General features: G+C 33.5%; 2 protein-coding genes across 2 annotated transcripts; both read right to left on the bottom strand.

The window, feature by feature from the left end:
- Positions 1-1,166: 1,166 nt before the first annotated feature.
- LOC121223778 (mitochondrial dicarboxylate/tricarboxylate transporter DTC) lies at positions 1,167-4,720 on the bottom strand. The gene is made up of 6 exons (XM_041106180.1): positions 4,360-4,720; positions 4,083-4,166; positions 3,532-3,593; positions 2,943-3,304; positions 1,605-1,819; positions 1,167-1,503 (listed from the first exon to the last, which is right to left on the bottom strand). The coding sequence occupies exons 1-6, from the start codon at positions 4,477-4,479 to the stop codon at positions 1,447-1,449; spliced, it is 900 nt and encodes a 299-aa protein (XP_040962114.1). The 5' UTR covers positions 4,480-4,720; the 3' UTR covers positions 1,167-1,446.
- Positions 4,721-11,775: 7,055 nt separating this feature from the next.
- Positions 11,776-12,279, bottom strand: LOC121223777 (uncharacterized). The gene has a single exon (XM_041106179.1). The coding sequence runs from the start codon at positions 12,200-12,202 to the stop codon at positions 11,999-12,001; it is 204 nt and encodes a 67-aa protein (XP_040962113.1). The 5' UTR covers positions 12,203-12,279; the 3' UTR covers positions 11,776-11,998.
- Positions 12,280-25,591: the final 13,312 nt, after the last annotated feature.

Raw genomic sequence — 25,591 nt, 5'->3', positions numbered from 1 at the left:
TTTAGATTTTTTCTATTTCGGTCTTTCATGTTTTAGATAGTTTCTATTTTGGTCACCTCTGTTATAGTTTCTATTTTGGTCACCTCTGTTAAATGGTTAATGAAAGTGATGATGTGACTTTTTTTAATTGGTATAATAACACATTTAGTCCTCAATATCTACACATTCTATCAATTTCATCCTAATTCTATATAATTTAATAAATTTAACCATTCATATTTACAAATTTTATTGGCTTGATCCTCAAACACATATAATTAAATATAATTATAATTATAATTAAACACAATTAAATGTTGATAAACTTATATGTAAATTTGTGATTTTGATAAACTTAAAAACTCAAAACCCTCCCCAAAACTTAGTAAATTTGTAATTTTTATAAACTTCATTCATGATTGTGCTAATAGTATTTTCATTAGAAGAACCCAATTTTTCCTATAAAACTAAACAAATAATTAAAAAACAAAAAAGGAAAGCAAAACAACTTCCTATAAGCCTTCATCAAAATCATCTTTTGCATTCTTATCAACTTGAAAATTCATGTAATAATATACACTCATCTCAAAGCATAAATTAATTATAAATTCCATCATCATCTAAATTGTTTGCAATTTGTTTAGAAAAAGATGTAAATTTTCCAGGTTTCCTTAAATTTTAAGTATTTTTATATATTTCTTTTAAATTTTTAAATATTTTTATAGAAAGAATAGATTATGGCATCTCAGTGCCACATGTCACAACCTAAAAGTGCTAAATTTTAAGTATTTTTATATATTTCTTTTAAATTTTTAAATATTTTTATAGGAAGAATAGATTATGGCATCTCAGTGCCACATGTCACAACCTAAAAATGTTGTGTGTCCCATATTTAATATTGTTACAAAAAGTATCAAAACCCTTGACGGAATGAAAATTTGAGCATCAACTTAGAACAAAAAAAGAAATCACAAAATCGAGGGGCTAAATGTTATAATATAAACACAGGAATGAGTAGATCCGAATAAAATCCGGTATCTAGGATAGTCTTAAAGAAATAAAATAAATTAAACGTGTAAATGATTTTTAGAATAAGAAAAAAGAAACATATCACGCACTGAGAGAAATGAACCAAAAAAAAAAAAAGAAAAGAGGAAGAAAGCAGCATTTGTGAATAAACAAATGAATTGTTCAAGAAGATGAAAAATATGAAGATTTAATGCTTTGAACTTGGTTTGGTACACATTTATTTTTAATCAGAAGTATGAGCAATCAAATCATAACTCTGGGATGCAAATGGTTTTCCTATCTCACCCTAAAATATTTAATCAGAAAAATAAGACAACATTGACTTGAAATGTATTTCAAAATTTGCATGATTAGCCAGAACCAGCAAAAATCCAGGATTTTATTTGACGCAATCAATTAGTCCAGCATTACTCCACGTCTCTGAGAAGTGACAACGCTCTACAACCCCATTTTTTTCTCTACCTTCTGAATCTGGTTGAGGAATATCCAAGTCATCTGCATAAGACAACATCCAGTCATTAGATATAACTAAAAGCTCGTTCACTTCACACTTGAGCTTGAGAAACCACATATGGAGGACAGAGGAAAGTAAATACCATGACGTGCGGAGCAATCCTAACACAATATACGGGGAACCCAGTGTAAAATTTGAATGGTCCTCCAGACTTGAGGGTTTTCATGGCACAGTCCAAAGAGCCGCTATATGGATACTTTCCCGAAGCATCAGGTTGCATTTTCTGAATTTGTGTTTTGACGTAATCAAAAGGCAAACTGCAAGCAGCAGCAAAGAAACCCGAAACAGTACTTGCACCTGAGACGATGAAAAGGAACATTTATCAATATGGGAAGAGAGGGCATAGCCATTTCTTTGCTAAATAAAAAGAAATGTAAAAGCCAGTTAACTACACGAGTTTTAGAATTAGTAATGCATGCCAACCAGCGGTCTTATAAATTGGAAAATGTATCACAATCAACTCTGAAAGCATATACACCAATTATTTTGATTTACAAAGACTAAGTGACCACGGTAGAAAGTGATCTAGTCTAAAATTCTGAAATCAGGCGCAGCTGTCACTTGGATGAGTCATATAACCAAGAGAACCCATGAACCAGAACAGAAGAGCTTGCCTCACTCGTGAGTAAATATTTTGTATTTTTATATCTTTGATCTTTCTAGCTATATACAAGATAAAAGGTAGGGCGGATAAGCCCAAGAGCCTAACCAACCGCTGAAAGCAGTGAGGTAGTAGAAAACAGTTCTCAAATTAAGAAACAAGTAAAAACAACGACAGCCAATCTTCCTGTTCAAATCTCTGAATGTATCATCGAAACATTAAGAATTCCTGAAAGGACATAGGCATCAAGACCAAGCCTTTAAAGAAGATGCACAAACCCAAAGATCACCAAAGCAACATCTCTTTGATGAAGCATACCATTTCTAATGCCCAACCCTATTTGGATCTCCAATAACGGAATGGGCTATATATTACTTACATATATGTAGTCTTACAATTATGGTTCTCATTTATTTCAGCAGAGCCAATATTCCTGTTATATCATTGGTTATTAATTTATTTTCAGTTTTTTATTTATTCCATTCTACTCATTATTAGAAAAATAGGTGCAGAAACAAAGCATAAACAAGTAATTTGCTTCAAGGAAAATCTTTAAGCTTCTGAAATGGAATAGTAAAACTATGCGATTGTCAGGGTAAAATATTATGTCCAGAGCAATCACTTATGCATATGACATTAAAAAAGGGATGTAATTAATGCTTAATTTCAAAAGGGAAAAACAAAAAACTAAAATTACATGTGGTCATCCAACTCGATAAAATGTTTTAACAATATTTCCTTATATTAGCAATGGACTTCTAACAAATGAGTATTGTTCAAATAACAAATTTAGAAATATAATAGTTAAAAGACTCTTACCTAGCACCGTAGCAGCTTCTCCTAAGCCAAGGGAATCCTTGCAAAACTCAACACTTTGATCATAAGAGGCAAGCATTCCCATGTTCAAAGCCATGGCTCTGACTACGGTGGGGCCTGCACCTTTCCAAAGAGCCAAAACCCCTTCATCCACAACAATACGATAGAGTGCATGGAATGCATTGGTGTAATTTCTGCGCTGAGCAACAGGCAAAGTAGCATCAGCCTGCATACGGATAAGTGCCAAATCAGCCGGGCTGCCAACACAGGCTCCAATAGCACCAGCAGTCAGACCACACAAAGCCTTCTGATATAGAGGTAAGGGCTTCCCATCATTGGCTTCAATTGCTTTGTTTGTCAACATTCTGTAGAAACAATGGAAATAAATCAAAAGCTGAACCAGAACCACATAGAGTATCCAAGTTTAGTTCAAAAGCAAACCACGCCATACACAGGCAGTGGAAATAAGGTCATAAATAAAATCCACACTTCAGAATCAAACTATTGATCATTAACAAAAAAGGAAGTATCTTGAAACGTATAATCAAAGTTGCACAATGTTTTACATTCTATCCCATTTTTAGGCACTCACTTGAATGATCCCAATCGAGCAGTAGTGTATGTAGCTTGCCTGAGCAGTCCTGCTGATAGACCCTGTCCAAAAATTTACAAGTGAGACGACAGACACAGGATGACTGAAATATCCTCTTGATTCAAATTAGAACATCAAAATAAATTCCTCAAGACAAGGTCACCAAACCTATGTATAACCACAGATGAGCTGCAGTTTCAAGTTGTGTAAAGTCTAACCTCCAGTTAATCGATGTAACAAGAAAGGATGTATTTATGCCAATATCATCCTTCACTTATACTTCTAACCAATAATTAACATCTCATTCAATGAAACAGCACTAAATTCCAATGTTTTGTCAACTCAACACCTATAAATAATTTCACATACATCATTGAACACAAATGTAGAAATTTTCGAAACGTTGAATATCCTTAAAGGAACTATGCTAAACGATGTGAAAATTAAAGATCTAGAATCCATCACAGGTCTCAGAGGCCGATAATAGATCCAGCATCTGAAAAGTTAGATCAAGAAAAAAAAATCAAAATTAGAATGAAGTAGAAAAGAACCTTGTAAAAGGCACCAACACCCTCCTCCCTAAGCATGTTCTTGGTAACAGTTGCTGCCGATCCTTGACCCAGTTGGATTCTTACCTACACCAAACCAAAACATAAAAAGACCATTAGCCGAAACGATACAAACCAAGCTAGAGAACAGAAAATTATGAAAGAAACCCAAGCAAATCCCAGATCTAATTTAACTTTGAAAGGGAAAAAGAAAAGAGCTGAAGATCTGATCTACCAGAAATAAGAAAGGAAAAAAATGAAGGTAAAGAATAGTGAAAACCTTGATCATATCGATGGGTTGGATGACACAGGTAGCAAGCATACCAGAGGCACCACCATTGACAAAAGGTTTAACCGTAGGCCAAACCCCAGCAGATTGAGCCTTCTTCTCCTCCGCCATTTCTTTGAGTTGAAACAGTGAAGGGGAAAGAGAGAAGAGAGTTGAGGGGCCGCCTTTTGTTAGGACTGAAAAGAGTGAAAATAGGAAGGGGGCGAAATGTGAGGCTTTCCCAATCTATTTCTTCTTTATAAATGCAAACCCTGCTTCCACATTGTTGGCTATAATTTAATACATATATTTTATTTATATAAAAATGGAGAATGGGGTGTTCCTGGTCACAATTAGGTTGCCTTAGTTTATTTCACTGGAAAAGTTTGTACTTTTCTGCTATTAATTACATCACCTTCATTTGTGGGTAACTACAATGCTCAATTTTTTAATATCATTAAAAATATCCAATATTTTCTTTGAAGTGTGACAAGTATAACTACAAGTATATCTTTGACCTACACTTGATAATGAGCCAAATTTGGAGGTTTGTTTGAAAAATAAGTTTAGGTAAAATATAGGACTCGTTTTATAAATGGGTCGAGTTTTAGGTAATTTTTTTATTCAGGCCCAACTTGCCTAGACCTGAATTTGCAAAAAGAAATTGTTAGTGTCTTCCTATTGTGTTTTGTTATTGTTTTAATGTCGTTTTGCTATTATATTGTAATTATTTTGTTGTTGTTGTTTGGATATTGTATAATTATTATTTTATTGTTAAGTTTGCTATTATTTTAAAGGCATTTGCTTGTTATTTAAGTATAAATGTTTTTTAAAATTTATTTTTAATTTATTTAGAAACATTTATTTTTATTTTTTAGTGTATTTGATGTATTATATTTTTAAATTTTATTTTTATATAAATATAAAATTATAAAATAATTTAATACAGGTAGGCTGGACTTGGATTTTAGCATATTTATCTGGGCCGAGCTTCGGGAAAATTTTAGGCCTAAAATTTTGTTGAGGCTCGACTCGACTCATGATCACCTCTGGTTTGTTCAAACTAAAAACTAATACAATCCAGATTTCGAAACCTACATAAAATTACGAATGATGACACTCAAACCTGAGTGCTTAAAACTTAAGTTCTTCGCCTTTTACCAATTGAGTTAAGGTCTCATAATTTTTAATGTCTAAAAAATAAAATAATATAAAAAAAGGTAAAATAAAAAACTTTTAGAAATATAAGACATAAGAATTATTATGGTGATTAAAAAATTAATGGTTTAAAAATTTATTAAAAATAATATGATAATAAATTTTTTAAAAATCTTATAATCTCGTTTAGGGGCCGTTTTTAAAAAAAATTTAATTTAATTTTTAAGAACTGATGCTTAATTATTTTTATATAAATTATGTTATAAAAGTATTGGAGGTATTGTTTAAAAATAGAGAAAGTTATTTTAAAATAGGGTTTATTTTTTTGTCATTTTAAATTTTTATTAATTTAGTCACTCTAAATAAGATAATTGTGCGGATTATTCTTTTAGCGAATTATTGACGTAACACATGATTTTTTGTATTGACTTTTGACTAAATTTTAGGGATCTCATTATAATTAGTTTAAAACTTGTTTTCTCTAAATTTTAGTCAAAAGTCAACAAAAAGAATGTTATATGTCAAGCACTTGATGAACTAATATATCACATCAACAATCCGTTAAAAAAACAGAAATTTTAACCACAGTGATCAATTCACATAATTATCTTATTTAGAGTGACTAAATTAAATTTTTTTTAAAGTGATCAAAATAAGATATACTCTATTTTATAGTGACTAAAATTATAATTTACCCTTAAAAATATGGACATATATTTGGAAAAAAACTGAACATAAATTAGATTTTTTTTTTCTCTCTAAAAAGGAAATACGTTGCGTAATTTATCCGATCCACCGTCGCAGTGGAACACGCTAGCCCACCAATTTTCTGAATTATATTTATATGTTAAAAATTTCAGAATATAATATTTACTCCAAAATCAAGTCTTCATTTCCTATTTCAGAATGTGATATTTTCTAATATTTTGAATTTCTTGATAACTTTTTGCGATAAAATATGTGGTGTTAAATCTCTTAACTACTTTGAGTGGCACATAATTGAGTTGATTGCAAGCAACTCATTTACTACCTTACCTTTGTAATTAATTGAATTTTTTATCGCGCATTGAATCTTACTTCAATTGGTATGTATATTGTTGCCAATGCAAGAGGATGTGTGTTTGAGTATGTTGAAACACATTATATTATTGTTTATAGATTAAGGAGGAACTATAAATAATTTAAACATTGGGTCAAAACGAGTATAAATACGGTCAAAACTTATAATAAAATTATTAAATAATTAATGCTACTTTTACTTTTGAATTTATAATTTTTATTTAAAAATTATATAAAAATATGAAAATATAAAAGTCACATAATATTATTAATTATAATTTATAAAAGATATTTTTAAAATTTTATATTAAAATGATAATTCTATTAAAAGTAATTTCAACTCAATAAAATATTTAAATAATAATAGTGGATAAAATTCAAATATACCATCAAAAAAAAAACCAATAGGATTCAAATATATTTTGGATTCTATGAATTCCTCCTTTTACGTGGCTCTGTGCAGCATTATTAATTAACTCCACCTATCCATTGGCCTACCATACCATGAATGCCTGCCCAATTAGTCATCGCCACTTGGGGTTATAAACCTCCAAATAAGTCAGCTATGATTTGGGGTAAATTTTACTAGTGGCTATCCAACAATTTGCGTATTTATGTTTTGGTCATTTAACTCTAAAAATATGTTATTTAGTTATTAAAGTTGTCAAAAATTGATCTTTTGGTCACTTCTCCATTAAATCATTAACAAGATGTTGATGTGGCTTTTTTATTTACATAATTACTATTTAGCTTCTAATATTTACAGATTTTATCAAATTTAGTCCTAATTTTAAAAATATTAATAAATTTAGCTCTCAAGTTTGCACATGTTTGTCAATTTAATCTCAATTCCAAAAATTTCAGATAAAAAATTCAAAAAACTTAAAAAAAAGGAAGTTACCAAAAGAATTTATTTTTCAATAAAAATACATAATTCTTTTAAATTTATAATATTTAAATATATAAAAAAATTGTTTTTATGAACTAGCTTTAGCAATAGGAATGGTCCTCTAAGTATAAAATACATGATTATTGAATCAAATATTGCTTGAAAATAAAAGAAAATAATAAAAACATAATCTGAGACTTGATATACAATATTTAACAAGCCATTATTTGAGAACTTTAAAAAAGGTTTGGCTTTCATTTGAGAACTTTTATAAAGGTGAAGCCCTTATATGAGTATTTTGAAAGGTTTGGCCCTTGTATTAGTAACACCTAAAAGGTTGTGCCCCAATTTGAGCATTTAGCCATTTATTTATGGTATCAAAACAAAATTCAATGGCTCAAATTTCATCCCATCACAACGCACACTTATAAATTCTAATATTCTAACATATACATGTTCAAAATGTAAAAAATACATTTGTAGGGTAAAATTATCATTTTGCCCCTTAAATCAAAATATTACTTGATTGAGCCCAAAACTCTTAAAATAAATTAATATACTAGCTCGTGACTCAATAGATTCCCAATTTCAAATAATTTCACATAAATCATAATTCTCACACGGAGTTGTGATCAATATGTTCAGAATGTTTGGTACAACAAATCGAAAAAATTCGGGGTATTATAAAGATATCTCAAGTGTCGAAGTGGGGGTTTGTTGTGACAAGTGGTATCAAGAGCCAATGTTGAAGGAGTGTTAATTTTATCAATATGCTCTATGGTTTGGCATTTTTTGATCTTCCAGTTCCGAAAATAAATTTTCATTATTGCTTGAAAATGGTCCTAAGTTGCTCAATTTTTAGAAAGTGATGTAGTGTTGTGAAAGTGCATGCCTAAAATAGGTTTTAACAAGGAAAGACTTGGTAATTGAGAGTTTTCAATATGGCCCACTTTTTTTTCCTAGGAATCTACCGATGCATTCTCACGGACCATGTTCAATATTTTAGTACTTAGCTAGTACCATCAGACTTGAGATTGAGAAATTTAATGGAAGGATTAATTTTGGTTGGTTGCAAGTACAAGTAAAAAATGTGTTAATACAATATGGGTTACACAAGGCATTGAAGGGAAAGCCAATCAATTAGGATTTTGAGAGGGTCTAGTATGAGAGACGAAGTTTAGGAGGAGTTGGATTTGAAAGCTACAAGCGCAATACATCTGTGCTTGGAAAATATTTCTCTTGAAATGTGCAAGGAATATCAAGTGCCAAAGTTCTTTGGGAAAAGCTTGAAGGGTTATATTAGATGAAGGGCGTCTCAAATAGGTTGTTGTGGAAGGAACAATTCCATACAATTTCAAATCACCTTAGTGCTCTCAATGATAGCGCCTCTAAACTAGAAGCTATTTGAGTGGAAATTGAAGATGAAGATAAATCTCTTAAGGCTTATATGGTCTCTTCCATCTTCCTATGAGTACATGAAACCTATCTTGATGTATGGGAAGAGAACTCTGAATTTCACAGAAGTTTCCAGCAAGCTCATTTTTTTAGGAGATAAGGTTAAAGAATGGAGGTCGTGCTTCATTAGACTCTGTATTGACAATGGGAAATTAGACTAACAAGTAGAAAAACATTTCAATTTGCTTGGGGCTGGGCACCTAAAGAAGAATTGTCCAAATGGAGCCAGTATTTCGGCAAAAGGCTTTGTATCAGAAGCTAGTTGTGCCACCATTGTCATGGATGATGGTAATCTTCTATGACATTGAGAAGTACATCCTCATGATATGTTTGCCTTACCATGGAAAAAGATGTGGTGTTGTTAGCGGATCTAAAGTTGCACATTGGCATTGATGCAACACACACGGTGGAATTATGTCGACGGCTAAAGAACTTCTGAGGAAAACCAACATGGAAGTTACACAATAAATTTTAATAGTTTTTCAACATGTGTTGAAGTGAAATGTTTAGTGAATGTACTTTTACGGTAGAGTAAGATCATTTTTCCGAGTTAGAGAATTATGGTTATTAGTGAAGATAATAGAAACTGAACCAATGTCCATTTTCAATCAAGGTGGAGATTTATTAAGGTTAATTGAAAATGTTTGTAGTAAGAAAATAAAGAAAAAAGAGTTATCCTATACGAGAAGAGAAATCCCACATCGATAAGGAAACAAAGACTAAAGGGTTTCAGAGTCTATATAAAGTACAAACGCACCAAGTCAAAGTATTAAGCATGACATTTGACTTTTTTTCAAATTTATCTGTTTATCTTATATAAGATTGTTTGGGAGGTGTAATTAACTATTTACTTTGGAAGCAAGAGTTTATTGTAACAATTTTCACATAGTGACTTCTTTTATCTTTAATAACAGTGGTAATTTTTCTCTAATTTAATAATCTTTCACGTTAATTAATTAATTAATTATTTTTCAACATGGAAATATCATTTTTAAGTGTCAAAGTTGGCTTCGTCCTATAACACAATCAATCATTGAATTTCAATACCGAAGAATTAATTTAAAGAACAAATCATCGTAGATCTATCTTACTACCAATTAATTATCAAATTTAATTATTTTTTTATATTAAAAATATTGTGAATACACATATCCTTTCATGTTATTCAAATCATAGTAGAACTTCAATAAATAAATGTGCAATAAATAAGTAATCTCGGTAAACACTAATAAAATTTTATAATTTCAATAATACAGTTCAAACTAGACTTGATCATGGTGAGATCATTTGTTTAGCTTTGAAAGTTCGTTCGAAAAATGAAAGATTTCGATAAAAATGTAGATCCGAAAAATGGACTATAAAAAATAAAATCTATTTTTTAAAAAGACTGAGCCTCGGATAAGAAATTTTTGTCCCCTGCTGAACTGCCTAAAATTTTTTTCTACTATTGTTTTGCTGTCGTTTTGCTATTATATTGCTACTTATATAACACTTGTTTTATGATTAATTTTGCTACTATTTAGAGGCATTTATTTGTTAAGTTACAACTATATTAGTGCTATTAAGTATAAAGACTTTTTTAATATGTCTGAATTATCGGGAAATATTTATTTCAATATTTTTTAAAATTTTATTTTTATATAAAAAGATTTAATACAGACAAGTCAGGTTGGATTCAAGCTTAGCATTTTTTTATCTAAGCCAAATCTGAGCAAAATTTTAGATTCATTTTTTAGGTCAAACCCAGACTTAAAAAATAGGCTTAAAATTTGATATCGGTCCTTGAAATTTGAAATGAAAAATATCCAAATTTTAAATGCAAGATATAATTTGTTCTTTAAGGTCTCATTTACAAGATTTAGTTGTAATAATAATACTTAGATCTATCTATAGTCCTTCCTTAATCCAAAAATAGGAGGATGATACACTTCAGCGTACTCAAACTCATGTTCTTTGGCATTAGCAATAATGCCCATGCCAATCAAGCTAATACTCAATTTACTTATAAAATGTTTTTTATTTTATTAAAAATAACTTTCAAATATGATTTAAAGAAAAGTAATTGTTTTCCTAGAAAAATTAATCTTTTTTATTGTTTGGTTTATTTTGGATATATTTTTTGAAAGTTGATTTTAATAAAATAAACGCAAAACATAAAATAATAATTAATCTTAAATAAATTTAATAATTACCAATGCTTAATTAAAACTTAATTTGAAATTACATATTTTTCATATATCAAAGTATATAACCACGTGTTGGAGTTGGAAGGGATAAATGAATCTAACAATGATTTAAATAAATACTCGTATTTATATTATTAGAACATTCATATTTTATACTTTAAAAAATTAAAATATTAATAAAAAATTTTCCAATAATATATTACATTTTTTTTAATTTAAAAATTATTATTAATAATTTATTATATTCTTAAATATAAATATGTATCTTTGACAATATTAAAAAATATAAATTTAATAACATTGAAAATTATAATATTAATATCAATATGTTTAAAATTAAAAATAATAATTTATTATAAATATAATAATATTAAGTTTGATTCAAGTTAATTTTTATATAAAAATTAAGTTACTCGCAATGAACTAATTTTTTAAAAATGATTTAAAATGGTAAGTTATTTTTTAAAAAGTGGGTTTATTTTTTATTGATTAGTAATTCATTTTATTTTTATCAAATTACCCGGACCTCCTTCTCAACCCTTAAATAAGATGATAATGTACTTAAACGCATGTCCTCCTACACGGATAATAATATCGATGGCAATCGAGTTAAAGACTTAATCAGTAAATATATATATTTGTAGCAATCTGACTTGACATTACATATATAATATTCTGGAAATGAAAATAGAATCTCAAATATAAGTGTTATATGTTTGCTCATAAAAGACCAAAGAAAAGAAAAAGAAAATGTTGCATTTCTTCAGGGAGAAGAGCATATACAGTTATCAGCAGCATCCATTGAAATGCTTTGAATTTTTTTACATTCTCCTCAAAAAGAAAAAAAAATGTTTTATAAACATGAAAGAATTGAGATCTGATCCGAAGAAAATAGCAAAAAAATCTAGTAATACAAGACCAAACGCCTGGCACATATGGTGCATGAATAATTTCTCTTGACCTTGAAGCAAATGGGCAAGAAACATAACCTCCATCGTCTCTCAACATCGACGGCCTCCACTTTGCCCCCACAGTGCGGACAAAACCCAGGAGCTTGCATTCTTCCCAAAACCCTCTCTTCTTTACCACACAACAATACCAAACACATTTTCTTTTGTTTATTCCCTTTGCACAAACAAGTTTCTTAACCCTTTTTATCTGACCTACCGGCGGCTGAGAGATTCAATCCCAAAATACTGTTCTCAACTTTGAATGTCAACAACGACGGCAGAAGAAATATAAATCAAAGAATGAAGTTAGGTTATACGTAGGGTTTAGATTTCGGTGTGTTACATTCCCAATCAATAATACAATTTTATTTATTAATCTTATAATCCTTCCTTGTCTCTATAAACATATTATATATATTTAGCAATCTCATTATAAGTTCTGATTATAATTCCTCTTTCTGACACAATGCTAGAACTATTCATATAATTCTTCTCTAACTCATAAATAAAAGGATAATACGCTTCATTGCACTCGAACCCCTCCTATATTGAAGACTTAATCCACATAAACATATTATTTGATAGATTGTGATGATGAAATAAGCTATTTTATGTTTTAATATATATAGTTTGGTAGCTCTCATCTAAAATTGAAGTTAAACATTATTATACATGGAGGAAAATAAGAAAAATGTGACAAATGCTTTGGCTTCTAACCAGATTCCAGGGTCAAATATATTATGCTTTGACCCCCAACAGGAGACTTGACTCACTCCACTCACTGTGCATGGGTTGATCCCAAATTTTCCCAAATGACTCTTTAAATAATATCAGTATAGTTGTTACCTCATTGATTATTTATTTATATTAAATTATAGAGTGAAAGTTAATTTAAATTTTTTTACACTTTATTTCGTTGGAATTTAGTTTATCTACATTTGAAGTTTAAAAATTCAGATCTAGTTGTTATTATTTTTAAAATTTTTCTATTAATCTTATTGGTGTGATATTTTAAAATTTTAAAAAATCACTTGGTAGTCATATAACAATAAAAATAACGTTGGAAACATCGATATGAATTTTTTATTAAAAGCACTTGTTCGAACTTGTCATGAGAAAAAAAAATAGAATAATGTTCTTAATTAGAAAAATTGACATTGGCATTTTGATTGAAATAGTTAACAATATTAACTATTTAGGCTAGCTAACAACATTATAAAAGTAGAGGGACCAAATTATATAAAAATCAAAATATATAGATTAAATCTCAAGTTTCAACATAATAATGTTAAAAGAAAGCAAGGCAAATCCAAAAGAAATGGAAAGCCATGTGTCAGACTCTAAGATTCTTAGGGCACTCAAATTATATATAATCATGTAATATCTTAATCGAAAAGTTAACAAGATTAATTATTTGGACTAATTTAATAACATTATAAAAATGATAGAGATCAAATTATGTTAGAAACTAAAGTATAAATATTAAACCTCAAATTTAGGCATAATAGAGGAACCAAAATTGAAATATAACCATTACGTTAGAAACTAGTAAACAGGTGTCAAACAAAGACATCACTTGGACAATCTTCTTATAATATACTAGTATGGTTCAACCACGCTTCATGTTTAGTTGATTATTTGTTTGTATTAGAACTGAGTTGTAGTAGAACTGGTTAAGCCATTAGTTCGTATGGTTGAATTAAAAAAAATCATAAAAAACCAAATTCAATCAAATTTTTAGCCTGGTTCAACCAATCCATACCAATTCGCGAATCAATTGATCTTATGCCTCTCTCTGAATAGATATCCCAACTAGTCCGGTTCAAACAACCATGATTCTAAGTCTGGTTCAAACAACCATGAATCGATTGGTCCCTCTACTTTTTGGATTTAAAAATCCGTTTTTCAATTTATATATAACTACTTAACATTTTAGATGAAAAGCTAACAATAATAACTATTTGACCTAATTAAAAATATTATCAAAAATTGAAGTAGTTAATAACATTATAAAAATATAGAGACCAAATTTGGTTAGAAGTTAAAGTATAAGGATTAAATCTTGAGTTTAAACATATTAGAAGGACCAAAATTGGAAATTAACCATTTATATAAAATTAAAAAAAAAGAAAAGAAAAAAAACATGGTTGGTGTGTGCCACATGTATGCACGAAGAATGTCCTATCTCTCTACTTTTTAGATTTCAAAATCCTCTTTCATATTATATATAACTTCTTAACATACATTTTAATTAAAGGCTAACAATATTAACTATTTGAACTAATTAATAACATTATCAAATATTGAACTAATTAATAATATTATAAAAATATAGAGACCAAATTAGGTTAACAATTAGACTATAAGGATTAAATATTGAATTTAAGCATATTAGAAGAACCAAAATTAAAAATTAACCATTTTTATAAAATGAAAAAGAAAAATATGGTTGGTATGTACCACGTGTCAGCATGAGAAGGTCCTTCAACCTTCTTTAATATATAGGTACTACTATGGTTCCTAGCTCATTCTTCATGTTATTATTTGTTTGTGTCAAATTATAGAGTAGAAATTTGAAGGTTAAAATATGCTCTAAATTTCTAAACATTTTCTACATTTGGAATTTAGTCCCTACATTTATATTCAAGAATTTAGTGCCTCTAGTTTCTAGAATTAAAAATTTAGGTCTAATTACTACCACTATTAAAATTCTTTTATTAAATTCTTTGGTGTTCCTTTTTGAAATTAAAACACACACACACATAAATACTTGATAGTCATATAACAATAAAAATAATGTTAAAAATATTGATTAAGATTTTTTTTCTTAAAAACACCCATTAAAACTCGTCACGATAAAATAAATTTTTTGTTGGAATAATGTTCTTAAGAAAAATTAATGTCATGATTTTGATTGAAATAGTTAATAATAGTAATTATTTAGACTTACTTATGACATTATAAAAGTAGAGGGGTCAAATTATGTTAAAAAGTAACGCATATAGATTAAATCTCAAATTTTAGCACAGTTCAGGGGCTAAAATTAGAATTTGACCATTTTCTTATAATGCAAAAATGCAATGCAAGCCTAAAAGAAATAGGAAGGCACGTGTTCATCTGTAAATCTCATATGCCATTCAAATTATATATAACTGTGTAATATTTTAATCGAGAAGTTAAAATTTTTTATTATTAGAACTGATTAATAACATTTTAAAAATATAAGGATCAAACTATGTTATAAATTAAAGTATAAAGATCAAATCTCAAATTTAGACATAATAGAGGGACCAAAAATAAAATTTAACCATTTCTCTAAAATGTAACAAAAAAGAGAACAAGGGAGGACACTTGGTGGAAGGAGGACATAATAGAAGGACCAAAACATAAAATAACCATTTTTATAAAATGTAAAAAAAAAAAGAAAAGAGATAGGACAAGGAAGACACGTGGCAGAAGAAAAAAAATGCATTCAGCACAAGAATATATTATTGGATTGTCGAGTAATTAAGTCAAGAAAATCGTTGATTATAGTACAAAGACTGTATTGCAAATGTATAATCGCTATTGAGTTTTTAAATTAAAAAACACATAAGGACTTAAATAGCAATACAATCAAAGACTAGAATATCAATTAGCCATTTTCTAAACTTAGTGGTGTAAGATGATCTATACCATCCATTTCCGCTAAAATTAGAGTAATTAAATCATACCCTTAAGCTTGACTTAACTAATTCAAAGGGTAGATTTTATAATTGCTAAGTTTATATCAAATAGCCTGTGACAGCCCAAAATTGACCCTAGTCGGGAAGTGGTTTCGGGACCACAAAACCGAGTCATAAAAATAATTGATTTCCATATTCTATGCTTATTATGTGTGTACATGAGTATGTGGAAGTTTCATTCTCCAATTTTGCCAATTGCATGAGAAATTATTAAATAGGGATTGATATGAGACATGGTGAAAATATGATAGGCTAATTTAAAATGGTCTATTAATGCATGTTGTGAAAATGATGGGTTTGCATGTCAAATTACCCAAAATTTGAGCTAGTGGTTGGCCATGCTATGGGTGGAAACATGTTGGGAACATGTTGGCCTAGTGAGGTATGTAGGAAAAAAATAAAATAAGGGGCATGGGCATAAAATAATGAAAAGGAGTATGATGAATACAAAAAAAAAATGTGTGTAGTTGTTTCCCCCCCCATTGCCGTGAGCTAAAGAAAAGAAAGGAGAAAATTTTTGTTCATCCTTTCTCATCTTCATTTAGCCGAAACTAGAAAGAAAAAAACAAAGAAAAAAAAATGCTCATCCTTTGGTTCATCCTTGGCCAAAAATTTTAAGGAGGAAGGAAGAAGAAAGGTTGAAGAGGTTCGGCCATGCATGTAGCTAGGCTGAGGTATGTTTGATGATGTTCCATGAGATGCATGCATGTTTTAGTTGTTAGCTTGAGTTCTACCTAGCCCATGGTCTAAATCTTGCTATGTGATGGAAATGACACTCGGCCATGGATGCATCATTCTTGGTTGATGTTTGATGTTGTGGTGATGAGGCATGAGGATGAGTTAAGATTCGGCCTAGGTGGAGTTTGTGTTAATGCCATTGCATGCTAAATATGAAGCTTGTTAATGATGCATGTGATGGTGGCTTGATGATTCTTGAACCTCCTTTTTAGCATTTTTGAGTGAGCACATATGTGCATTGGTTGCTAAATGGAGAAGAATCGGCTAGCAAGTTGTGTGCTAAGGCCGAATATAACTTTTGCATGTTAATGAGCAATGCATGTGTTAAATTGATGGAAAGGGAGAGGATGCTTTACTAGTGTGTATATGTGTGTATTAGCCAAGTTTTGAACTTGAAACAAAAGGGTGTTTAGTCAATACAAGTGACCATACTTGTAGAATGTATTAAGTGTTGAAATCGGCCCCAAAATAGACATGCATATTCGGCCAAGGGGGAAAAATTAGCTAAAATGTTGAGTTTGATTCATGATTCCGTACATATGTGACTTTAATGTCTAATGTATAAATATGGGCTAAGTGCCTTGTGTTCCTCTTTTCGATGCTCAAATGATTAAATCAATTTATTTGTTTAATTAAGCTCAAGAGCAAAGGGGAACTAAATCCGATAAAGGGAAGGAAAAAGTGGTCGAATAGCTATCGGAATCGTTCGACAACACCCGAGGTAAGTTCTTGAGTAAGAGAGCTTAAATTATGATGTGATTAGATCATGTTTTAAGCAAATTAAAATCATGCTCTTTGTGTGGCTATTGAGCCGAATTTGCAAGAATGATAAATGTCTTGTGTTTGAGTTTTGCTAACGAAAATGAAATACGAATGGGCCATGATTTATTGTTAAATGTGCATGGTTATTTGAATGATGTCCGGGCTAAGTCCCGAAGGCTTGTGCTAAGTGACAATATCCGGACTAAGATCCGAAGGCATTTGTGCGAGATACTAATTCCGGGCTAAGCCCGAAGGCATTTGTGCGAGATACTAATTCCGGACTAAGCCCGAAGGCATTTGTGCGAGTTACTAAATCCGGGTTAAGTCCCGAAGGCATTTGTGCGAATTACTATAACCGGGCTATGTCCCGAAGGCATTTGAACGAGGAGCTATATCCGGTTAAATTCCGAAGGTACGTGATTTGGGAACGAATGAACTTGCTGTAAAATTCCAGTTAATACTCTCGAAACATCCCAACATTGAGGTATGTTTCGTATGTGCTTGAATTTAGTTGAGCCCTTACAAATAAGTATTTGCTCAGTTGATAAACGAGCTACCGGCCTTTGGCTGAGTTGATCTTTTGTGTATGTACATAAGGGTTGATAATGTGAAGCAAGTACGATATCGTAAATTTGTGCATATGAAATTATCCGTTTAGCTATATGAATGCTATACTTTTGTTGTGCTGGAATTCCTTGCTCAAAACTTACTAAGCATAAATTGCTTACTCCGTTTCATTGCTCCTCTGTTTTATAGATTTGGTTCTCCAGCTATCGGACTCGGGATCTTGAAGTCAAAGTCGCCCACACTATCAAAGCCCCCCTTCTGGTACAATTTTGGTTGAACTTCGAAATGGCATGTATAGGACTACCCGTTTGTTGTGGTTCGTGGACCCTTTGGACTTGTATAAATTTTGGATAGCCATGCGAAAATGGCTTATATGTGTTTGAGTATAATGTTATAATCATTTGGTGTGGATATGCTTGACAAGGATTGGCCACGGGGATAGTTAATCACTTTCATAAATTGTGCTATTTATGTAAAAAGGGCTAGTTGAATCATGGAAACCATGAAATAGGTAAAGTCTACCTTAAAGGCAGATGCTGACAGCAGCAGTGATGTAGATTTGGAAAATCACTAAAAATAGTAGGAATGGAATTAAATAGTGAATAAATTATGTAAACAAACCTTGATGAATCTACTTTCATAGGAAAGTAACAAAACAATCATACGGACAGTATGTTAAGAGATATTCAGGTTCTCGTGAGATAGGACCAGAACGGTTTCTGGATTCCCTGTTCCGACTTTGGAAATTCATTATAAATTAACCAGAGATAATTAGGAGTCATACCATATATGTATAGATTCCTCTCTGAGTCTAGTTTCTATAGAAACAAACGGCATCAGTATTGGAGCCCTGTACAAGGAGATATCCAAGTCGTAATGCACAAAGGTCAGGGTAGTCGATCCCTGTAACATGGGAGACTTTGACTAATAAACTGTACTAATTGGCCCGACCAAAAATTCTATAAAAAAATATGTAGATGGGAATATGAGTCTAGTTTCAGGGAAAAATCACGAAACTGATTTTCGAGTTGTGAAACTCAAGATATGATTTTTAAAGCGACTAGTACGCAGATTGGCAGTGTCTGGGAAATATTTTTTTATAAGGGGTTTAAAGTCTGTTAACACCTCGTGTTCGACTCCGGTGTCGGTCTCGGGTTCGGGGTGTTACATTTGATTGGTATCAGAGCTACGGTTTAGTCGATTCTAGGACTACCGTAATGCGTTGGGTCTAGCTATACATGCCATTTTATGTGATTACTTGATAGTGTGGTGATTTCTGACAATTGTAAATGTGTTTATTTATAGTAATGGATCCCGATCCAATCGAGAGGTAGCTGATGATCTTGAGAGTGTAGCGCCTGCTCCCGCACAAGGGACAGCGCCGGCGGACTCTCAACCTAATGCTAGTAACCCGAATGATGAAGCTAGACAAGCTTTCTCTAGCGTGATGAATGATTGGTTCAACCAATACATTCGAACTAATACGGCTGTCCCACAACCTCCATTCTCAACTAATACCACCCCCGCACCTACAATACCTCCGGTAACTGACCAAATAAGGTCAAATAAGCCCCCAGTTGACAGAATCTGAAAACATGGGGCTACTGAATTTAAAGCTACGGATAGCGACGATGCCGAGCAAGCTGAATTTTGGTTGGACAACACTATCCGGGTACTCGATGAGCTATCTTGTACACCCGATGAATGCCTAAAGTGTACTATCTCCTTGCTACGTGATTCTGCCTATTATTGGTGGAGTACTCTGACTTCTGTTGTGCCCCGAGAGCAAGTAACTTGGGAGTTTTTCCAAACTGAGTTTCGGAAAAAGTATATCAGTCAGAGATTTATTGATCAAAAACGGAAGGAATTTCTTGAGCTTAAGCAAGGTTCCATGTCAGTTACTGATTACGAGCGAAAATTTGTTAGACTTAGTAGATACGCTCGGGAATGTGTTTCGTCCGAGGCTATCATGTGTAAACGCTTCGAGGATGGGCTGAATGAAGATATAAAAATGTTCGTTGGCGTTCTTGAAATACGAGAGTTCGTAGTACTGGTCGAGCGAGCTTGTAAAGCCGAAGAGCTTAGAAAAGAAAAACAAAAAGTTGATGTGGGAACTGGAGAGTTTCGTAAAAGATCTTCGGGAAAGTCTCTTCAACAGGCATCGAAGAAATTTCGAGATGATGCGGGCCAGTTTAGAGGCACTTCGGGCCTTTTTAGACGAGATCGTGATCGACCCCCTGTGGGTACACGAGGCACTTCGGTCGCCAGTGTTGGGAATGAACGTCGAGATAGAACGAAATGTCGATATTTTGGTAAATGGCATTCGGGGAGTTGTAGATTCCCTGACCGCTCCTGTTACAAGTGCGGATCAGTTGACCACTTCATTAAAGATTGCCCGAGGTTGTTTGAACAGAATGAAAATCAGAGTGGGAAACCGGGTGCTACCACTGCTCGAGGTAGACCATCTGGAAATACGGGCAATGCTAGTGGTGGTCAGAGAGGATCTAGAGATGCTACGACCAGATCCGAGGCTCGTGCGCCTGCTAGAGCTTATGCTATACGTGCCCGCGAGGATGCTTCTTCGCCTGATGTTATTACCGGTACTTTTACTCTCTTTGATACTAATGTAATTGCTTTGATTGACCCCAGTTCTACTCATTCTTACATATGTGAAACCTTAGCATCCAGTAAGACTTTACCTATTGAGTCTACTGAGTTCGTAATTCGGGTGTCAAATCCCTTGGGTCGTTACGTGCTTGTCGACAAAGTGTGTAAGAAATGTCCCCTAGAAATTCGAGGTTCCTGTTTTCCGGCGGACTTGATGCTTTTGCCGTGTGATGAATTTGATGTTATTCTTGGTTTGGATTGGTTGACCGCGCATGATGCGGTTGTGAATTGCAAAAGCAAGACTATTGATTTGAGGTGCGCAAATAACGAAGTAATCCGAGTTGAGTCTACGGACTTGGAGGGGATGCCAGCTGTAATATCAGCAATGTTGGCCCAGAAATATGTAAGAAAAGGGTGCGAAGCATACCTTGCGTATGTACTGGATGACAAAGAATTAGACAAGAAACCCGAATCTGTGCCGGTGGTTTGTGAATACCCGGATGTTTTTCCTGAAGGATTACCGGGTTTACCACCTGTTCGGGAGGTAGAGTTTGGTATTGAGCTTGTACCTGGGACTACGCCGATTTCGATAGCTCCGTATCGTATGGCACCAACCGAGTTAAAAGAGTTGAAAGCTCAGTTGCAAGAATTGACGGATAGAGGTTTTGCTCGACCAAGTTTCTCACCTTGGGGTGCACTAGTATTGTTCGTGAAAAAGAAGGACGGAACCATGAGGTTGTGCATTGACTATCGTCAACTGAATAAAGTGACGATAAAGAACAAATATCCGTTACCGCGTATCGATGATTTGTTCGACCAACTGAAGGGAGCCTCAATGTTCTCAAAAATAGATTTGAGATCGGGCTATTATCAGTTGCGAATTTGAGATTCGGACATACCCAAAACTGTTTTCAGAACGGGATATGGTCACTATGAGTTCTTAGTGATGCCGTTTGGGCTCACAAATGCCCCTGCGGTATTTATGGATTTGATGAATCGGATCTTCAGACCATATTTGGATCGGTTCGTAGTTGTGTTCATTGATGACATCTTGGTCTATTCAAGAGATGAGACCGAACATGCTGAGCATCTGAGGCTAGTGTTGCAAATTTTGCGGGATAAGCAGTTATATGCTAAGTTTAGTAAGTGTGAGTTCTGGTTAAGAGAGGTTAGCTTCTTGGGTCATGTGGTATCCGCATCGGGTATTCGAGTTGACCCGAGCAAAATTTCAGCCATACTTAACTGGAAGCCTCCAAGAAATATTACCGAAGTTCGGAGCTTCCTGGGACTCGCCGATTATTACCGACGATTTGTCAAAGGTTTCTCGATGATAGCCACACCAATGACGAAGCTACTTCAAAAGGATGTTAAGTTCGAATGGACGGAGAAATGTCAGAAAAGTTTTGATCAACTAAAAACTTATTTGACTGAAGCTCCAATTTTAGTGCAACTCGAATCAGGCAAAGAGTTTGTCATTTATAGTGACGCATCCCTACTTGGGTTGGGTTGCGTATTGATGCAAGAAGTTCGAGTGGTGGCCTATGCGTCGAGACAATTAAAGCCACATGAGAAAAATTATCCGACCCATGATCTTGAACTAGCTGCCATCGTATTTGCTTTAAAAATATGGCGACATTACTTATTTGGTGAGAAGTGCCATGTATTTTCGGATCACAAAAGTCTCAAAAATTTGATGACTCAAAGAGACTTAAATCTGCGACAAAGGCGTTGGCTTGAGTTGTTGAAAGATTACGAGCTTGTCATTGATTACCACCCGGGAAAGGCTAATATGGTTGCGGACGCCTTAAGCCAGAAATCATTGTTTGCTTTACGAGCGATGAATGTGCACTTGTCTGTTCTACCCGACAATGTGTTAGTAGCTGAATTAAAAGCCAAACCATTATTGATTCATCAAATTCGTGAAGCCCAGAAAGTTGATGATGAATTGGTTGCAAAACGGGCTGAGTGTGCTCCGAACAAGGAATCGGAGTTTCAAATTGATGATGATGATTGTTTGAGGTTCAGAAGTCGTTTGTGTATTCCAAAGAGTTCGGAACTCATTTCGATGATTCTGAACGAAGCCCATTGTAGCCGAATGTCAAGTCACCCGGGGAGTACGAAAATGTACAACGATTTGAAACGTTGGTTTTGGTGGCATGGTATGAAACGAGACATCTCCGACTTTGTTTCGAGATGTTTAATATGTCAACAAGTGAAAGCGGAACATCAAGTGCCTTCAGGATTACTTCAGCCGATCATGATACCCGAGTGGAAATGGGATCGAGTCACAATGGACTTTGTGTCCGGACTGCCATTGTCAACAAGTAAGAAGGATGCGATTTGGGTTGTTGTTGATAGACTGACTAAGTCGGCTCACTTTATCCCCGTGTGTATGGATTTTTCATTGGATAGACTAGTTAAATTGTACGTTTCTCAGATTGTGAGATTACACGGGGTACCTATTTCTATCGTGTCGGATAGAGATCCGAGATTCACCTCGCGATTTTGGAGGAAATTGCAAGAAGCTTTGGGTACCAAGCTGCATTTTAGCACTGCTTTTCATCCTCAAACCGATGGTCAATCTAAGCGGATAATTCAGATACTTGAGGATATGTTGAGATGTTGCATCCTCGAGTTCAGTGGTTCATGGGAACGGTATTTACCTTTGATTGAATTCGCTTACAATAATAGCTTTCAATCAAGTATTAAGATGGCACCTTACGAGGCTTTGTACGGTCGTAAATGCCGTACACCGTTGTTTTAGACCGAGCTCGGTGAAAGTAAAATTTTCGGAGTTGATTTGATTAAGGATGCTGAACAGAAAGTAAAGGTAATCCGTGAAAGTCTGAAAGCGGCCACAGATCGTCAAAAATCGTATGCGGATTTGAAACGAAAGGACATTGAATATCAGGTGGGAGATAAAGTGGTCCTTAAAGTTTCGCCTTGGAAAAAAGGTACTCAGGTTTGGCCGTAAGGGCAAGTTGAGCCCGAGATTCATTGGGCCGTACGAAATCTCCGAACGAGTTGGTCCGGTTGCGTATAGATTGATTTTGCCCCCTGAGCTTGAAAAGATTCACGACGTCTTTCATGTTTCGATGCTTCGACGCTATCGATCTGATCCATCGCACATAATTAGCCCATCAGAGGTTGAAATTCAAGCCGATATGAGTTATGAAGAAGAGCCGATGCATATCCTAGCTCGTGAAGTGAAGGAGTTGCGAAACAAAAGGGTTTCGTTAGTGAAGGTGTTATGGCTCAAACACGGGATCGAGGAAGCTACTTGGGAAACCGAGAGCTCGATGAAAGAACGATACCCAAACCTATTTACCGGTAAGATTTTCGGGGACGAAAATTTCTTAAGTGGGGGAGAGTTGTGACAGCCCAAAATTGACCCTAGTCGGGAAGTGGTTTCGGGACCACAAAACCGAGTCATAAAAATAATTGATTTCCATATTCTATGCTTATTATGTGTGTACATGAGTATGTGGAAGTTTCATTCTCCAATTTTGCCAATTGCATGAGAAATTATTAAATAGGGATTGATATGAGACATGGTGAAAATATGATAGACTAATTTAAAATGGTCTATTAATGCATGTTGTGAAAATGATGGGTTTGCATGTCAAATTACCCAAAATTTGAGCTAGTGGTTGGCCATGCTATGGGTGGAAACATGATGGGAACATGTTGGCCTAGTGAGGTATGTAGGAAAAAAATAAAATAAGGGGCATGGGCATAAAAAAATGAAAAGGAGTATGATGAATACAAAAAAAAAAATGTGTGTAGTTGTTTTCCCCCCCCCCCATTGCCGTGAGCTAAAGAAAAGAAAGGAGAAAATTTTTGTTCATCCTTTCTCATCTTCATTTAGCCGAAACTAGAAAGAAAAAAACAAAGAAAAAAAAATGCTCATCCTTTGGTTCATCCTTGGCCAAAAATTTTAAGGAGGAAGGAAGAAGAAAGGTTGAAGAGGTTCGGCCATGCATGTAGCTAGGCTAAGGTATGTTTGATGATGTTCCATGAGATGCATGCATGTTTTAGTTGTTAGCTTGAGTTCTACCTAGCCCATGGTCTAAATCTTGCTATGTGATGGAAATGACACTCGGCCATGGATGCATCATTCTTGGTTGATGTTTGATGTTGTGGTGATGAGGCATGAGGATGAGTTAAGATTCGGCCTAGGTGGAGTTTGTGTTAATGCCATTGCATGCTAAATATGAAGCTTGTTAATGATGCATGTGATGGTGGCTTGATGATTCTTGAACCTCCTTTTTAGCATTTTTGAGTGAGCACATATGTGCATTGGTTGCTAAATGGAGAAGAATCGGCTAGCAAGTTGTGTGCTAAGGCCGAATATAACTTTTGCATGTTAATGAGCAATGCATGTGTTAAATTGATGGAAAGGGAGAGGATGCTTTACTAGTGTGTATATGTGTGTATTAGCCAAGTTTTGAACTTGAAACAAAAGGGTGTTTAGTCAATACAAGTGACCATACTTGTAGAATGTATTAAGTGTTGAAATCGGCCCCAAAATAGACATGCATATTCGGCCAAGGGGGAAAAATTAGCTAAAATGTTGAGTTTGATTCATGATTCCGTACATATGTGACTTTAATGTCTAATGTATAAATATGGGCTAAGTGTCTTGTGTTCCTCTTTTCGATGCTCAAATGATTAAATCAATTTATTTGTTTAATTAAGCTCAAGAGCAAAGGGGAACTAAATCCGATAAAGGGAAGGAAAAAGTGGTCGAATAGCTATCGGAATCGTTCGACAACACCCGAGGTAAGTTCTTGAGTAAGAGAGCTTAAATTATGATGTGATTAGATCATGTTTTAAGCAAATTAAAATCATGCTCTTTGTGTGGCTATTGAGCCGAATTTGCAAGAATGATAAATGTCTTGTGTTTGAGTTTTGCTAACGAAAATGAAATACGAATGGGCCATGATTTATTGTTAAATGTGCATGGTTATTTGAATGATGTCCGGGCTAAGTCCCGAAGGCTTGTGCTAAGTGACAATATCCGGACTAAGATCCGAAGGCATTTGTGCGAGATACTAATTCCGGGCTAAGCCCGAAGGCATTTGTGCGAGATACTAATTCCGGGCTAAGCCCGAAGGCATTTGTGCGAGTTACTAAATCCGGGCTAAG

This window comes from Gossypium hirsutum, chromosome A03 (genome assembly GCF_007990345.1).
Source record: "Gossypium hirsutum isolate 1008001.06 chromosome A03, Gossypium_hirsutum_v2.1, whole genome shotgun sequence".
NCBI classification, from domain to species: domain Eukaryota; kingdom Viridiplantae; phylum Streptophyta; class Magnoliopsida; order Malvales; family Malvaceae; genus Gossypium; species Gossypium hirsutum.
The sequence above is the reverse complement of the archived record's forward strand: the minus strand, read 5'-3'. Positions and strand labels throughout refer to the sequence as shown.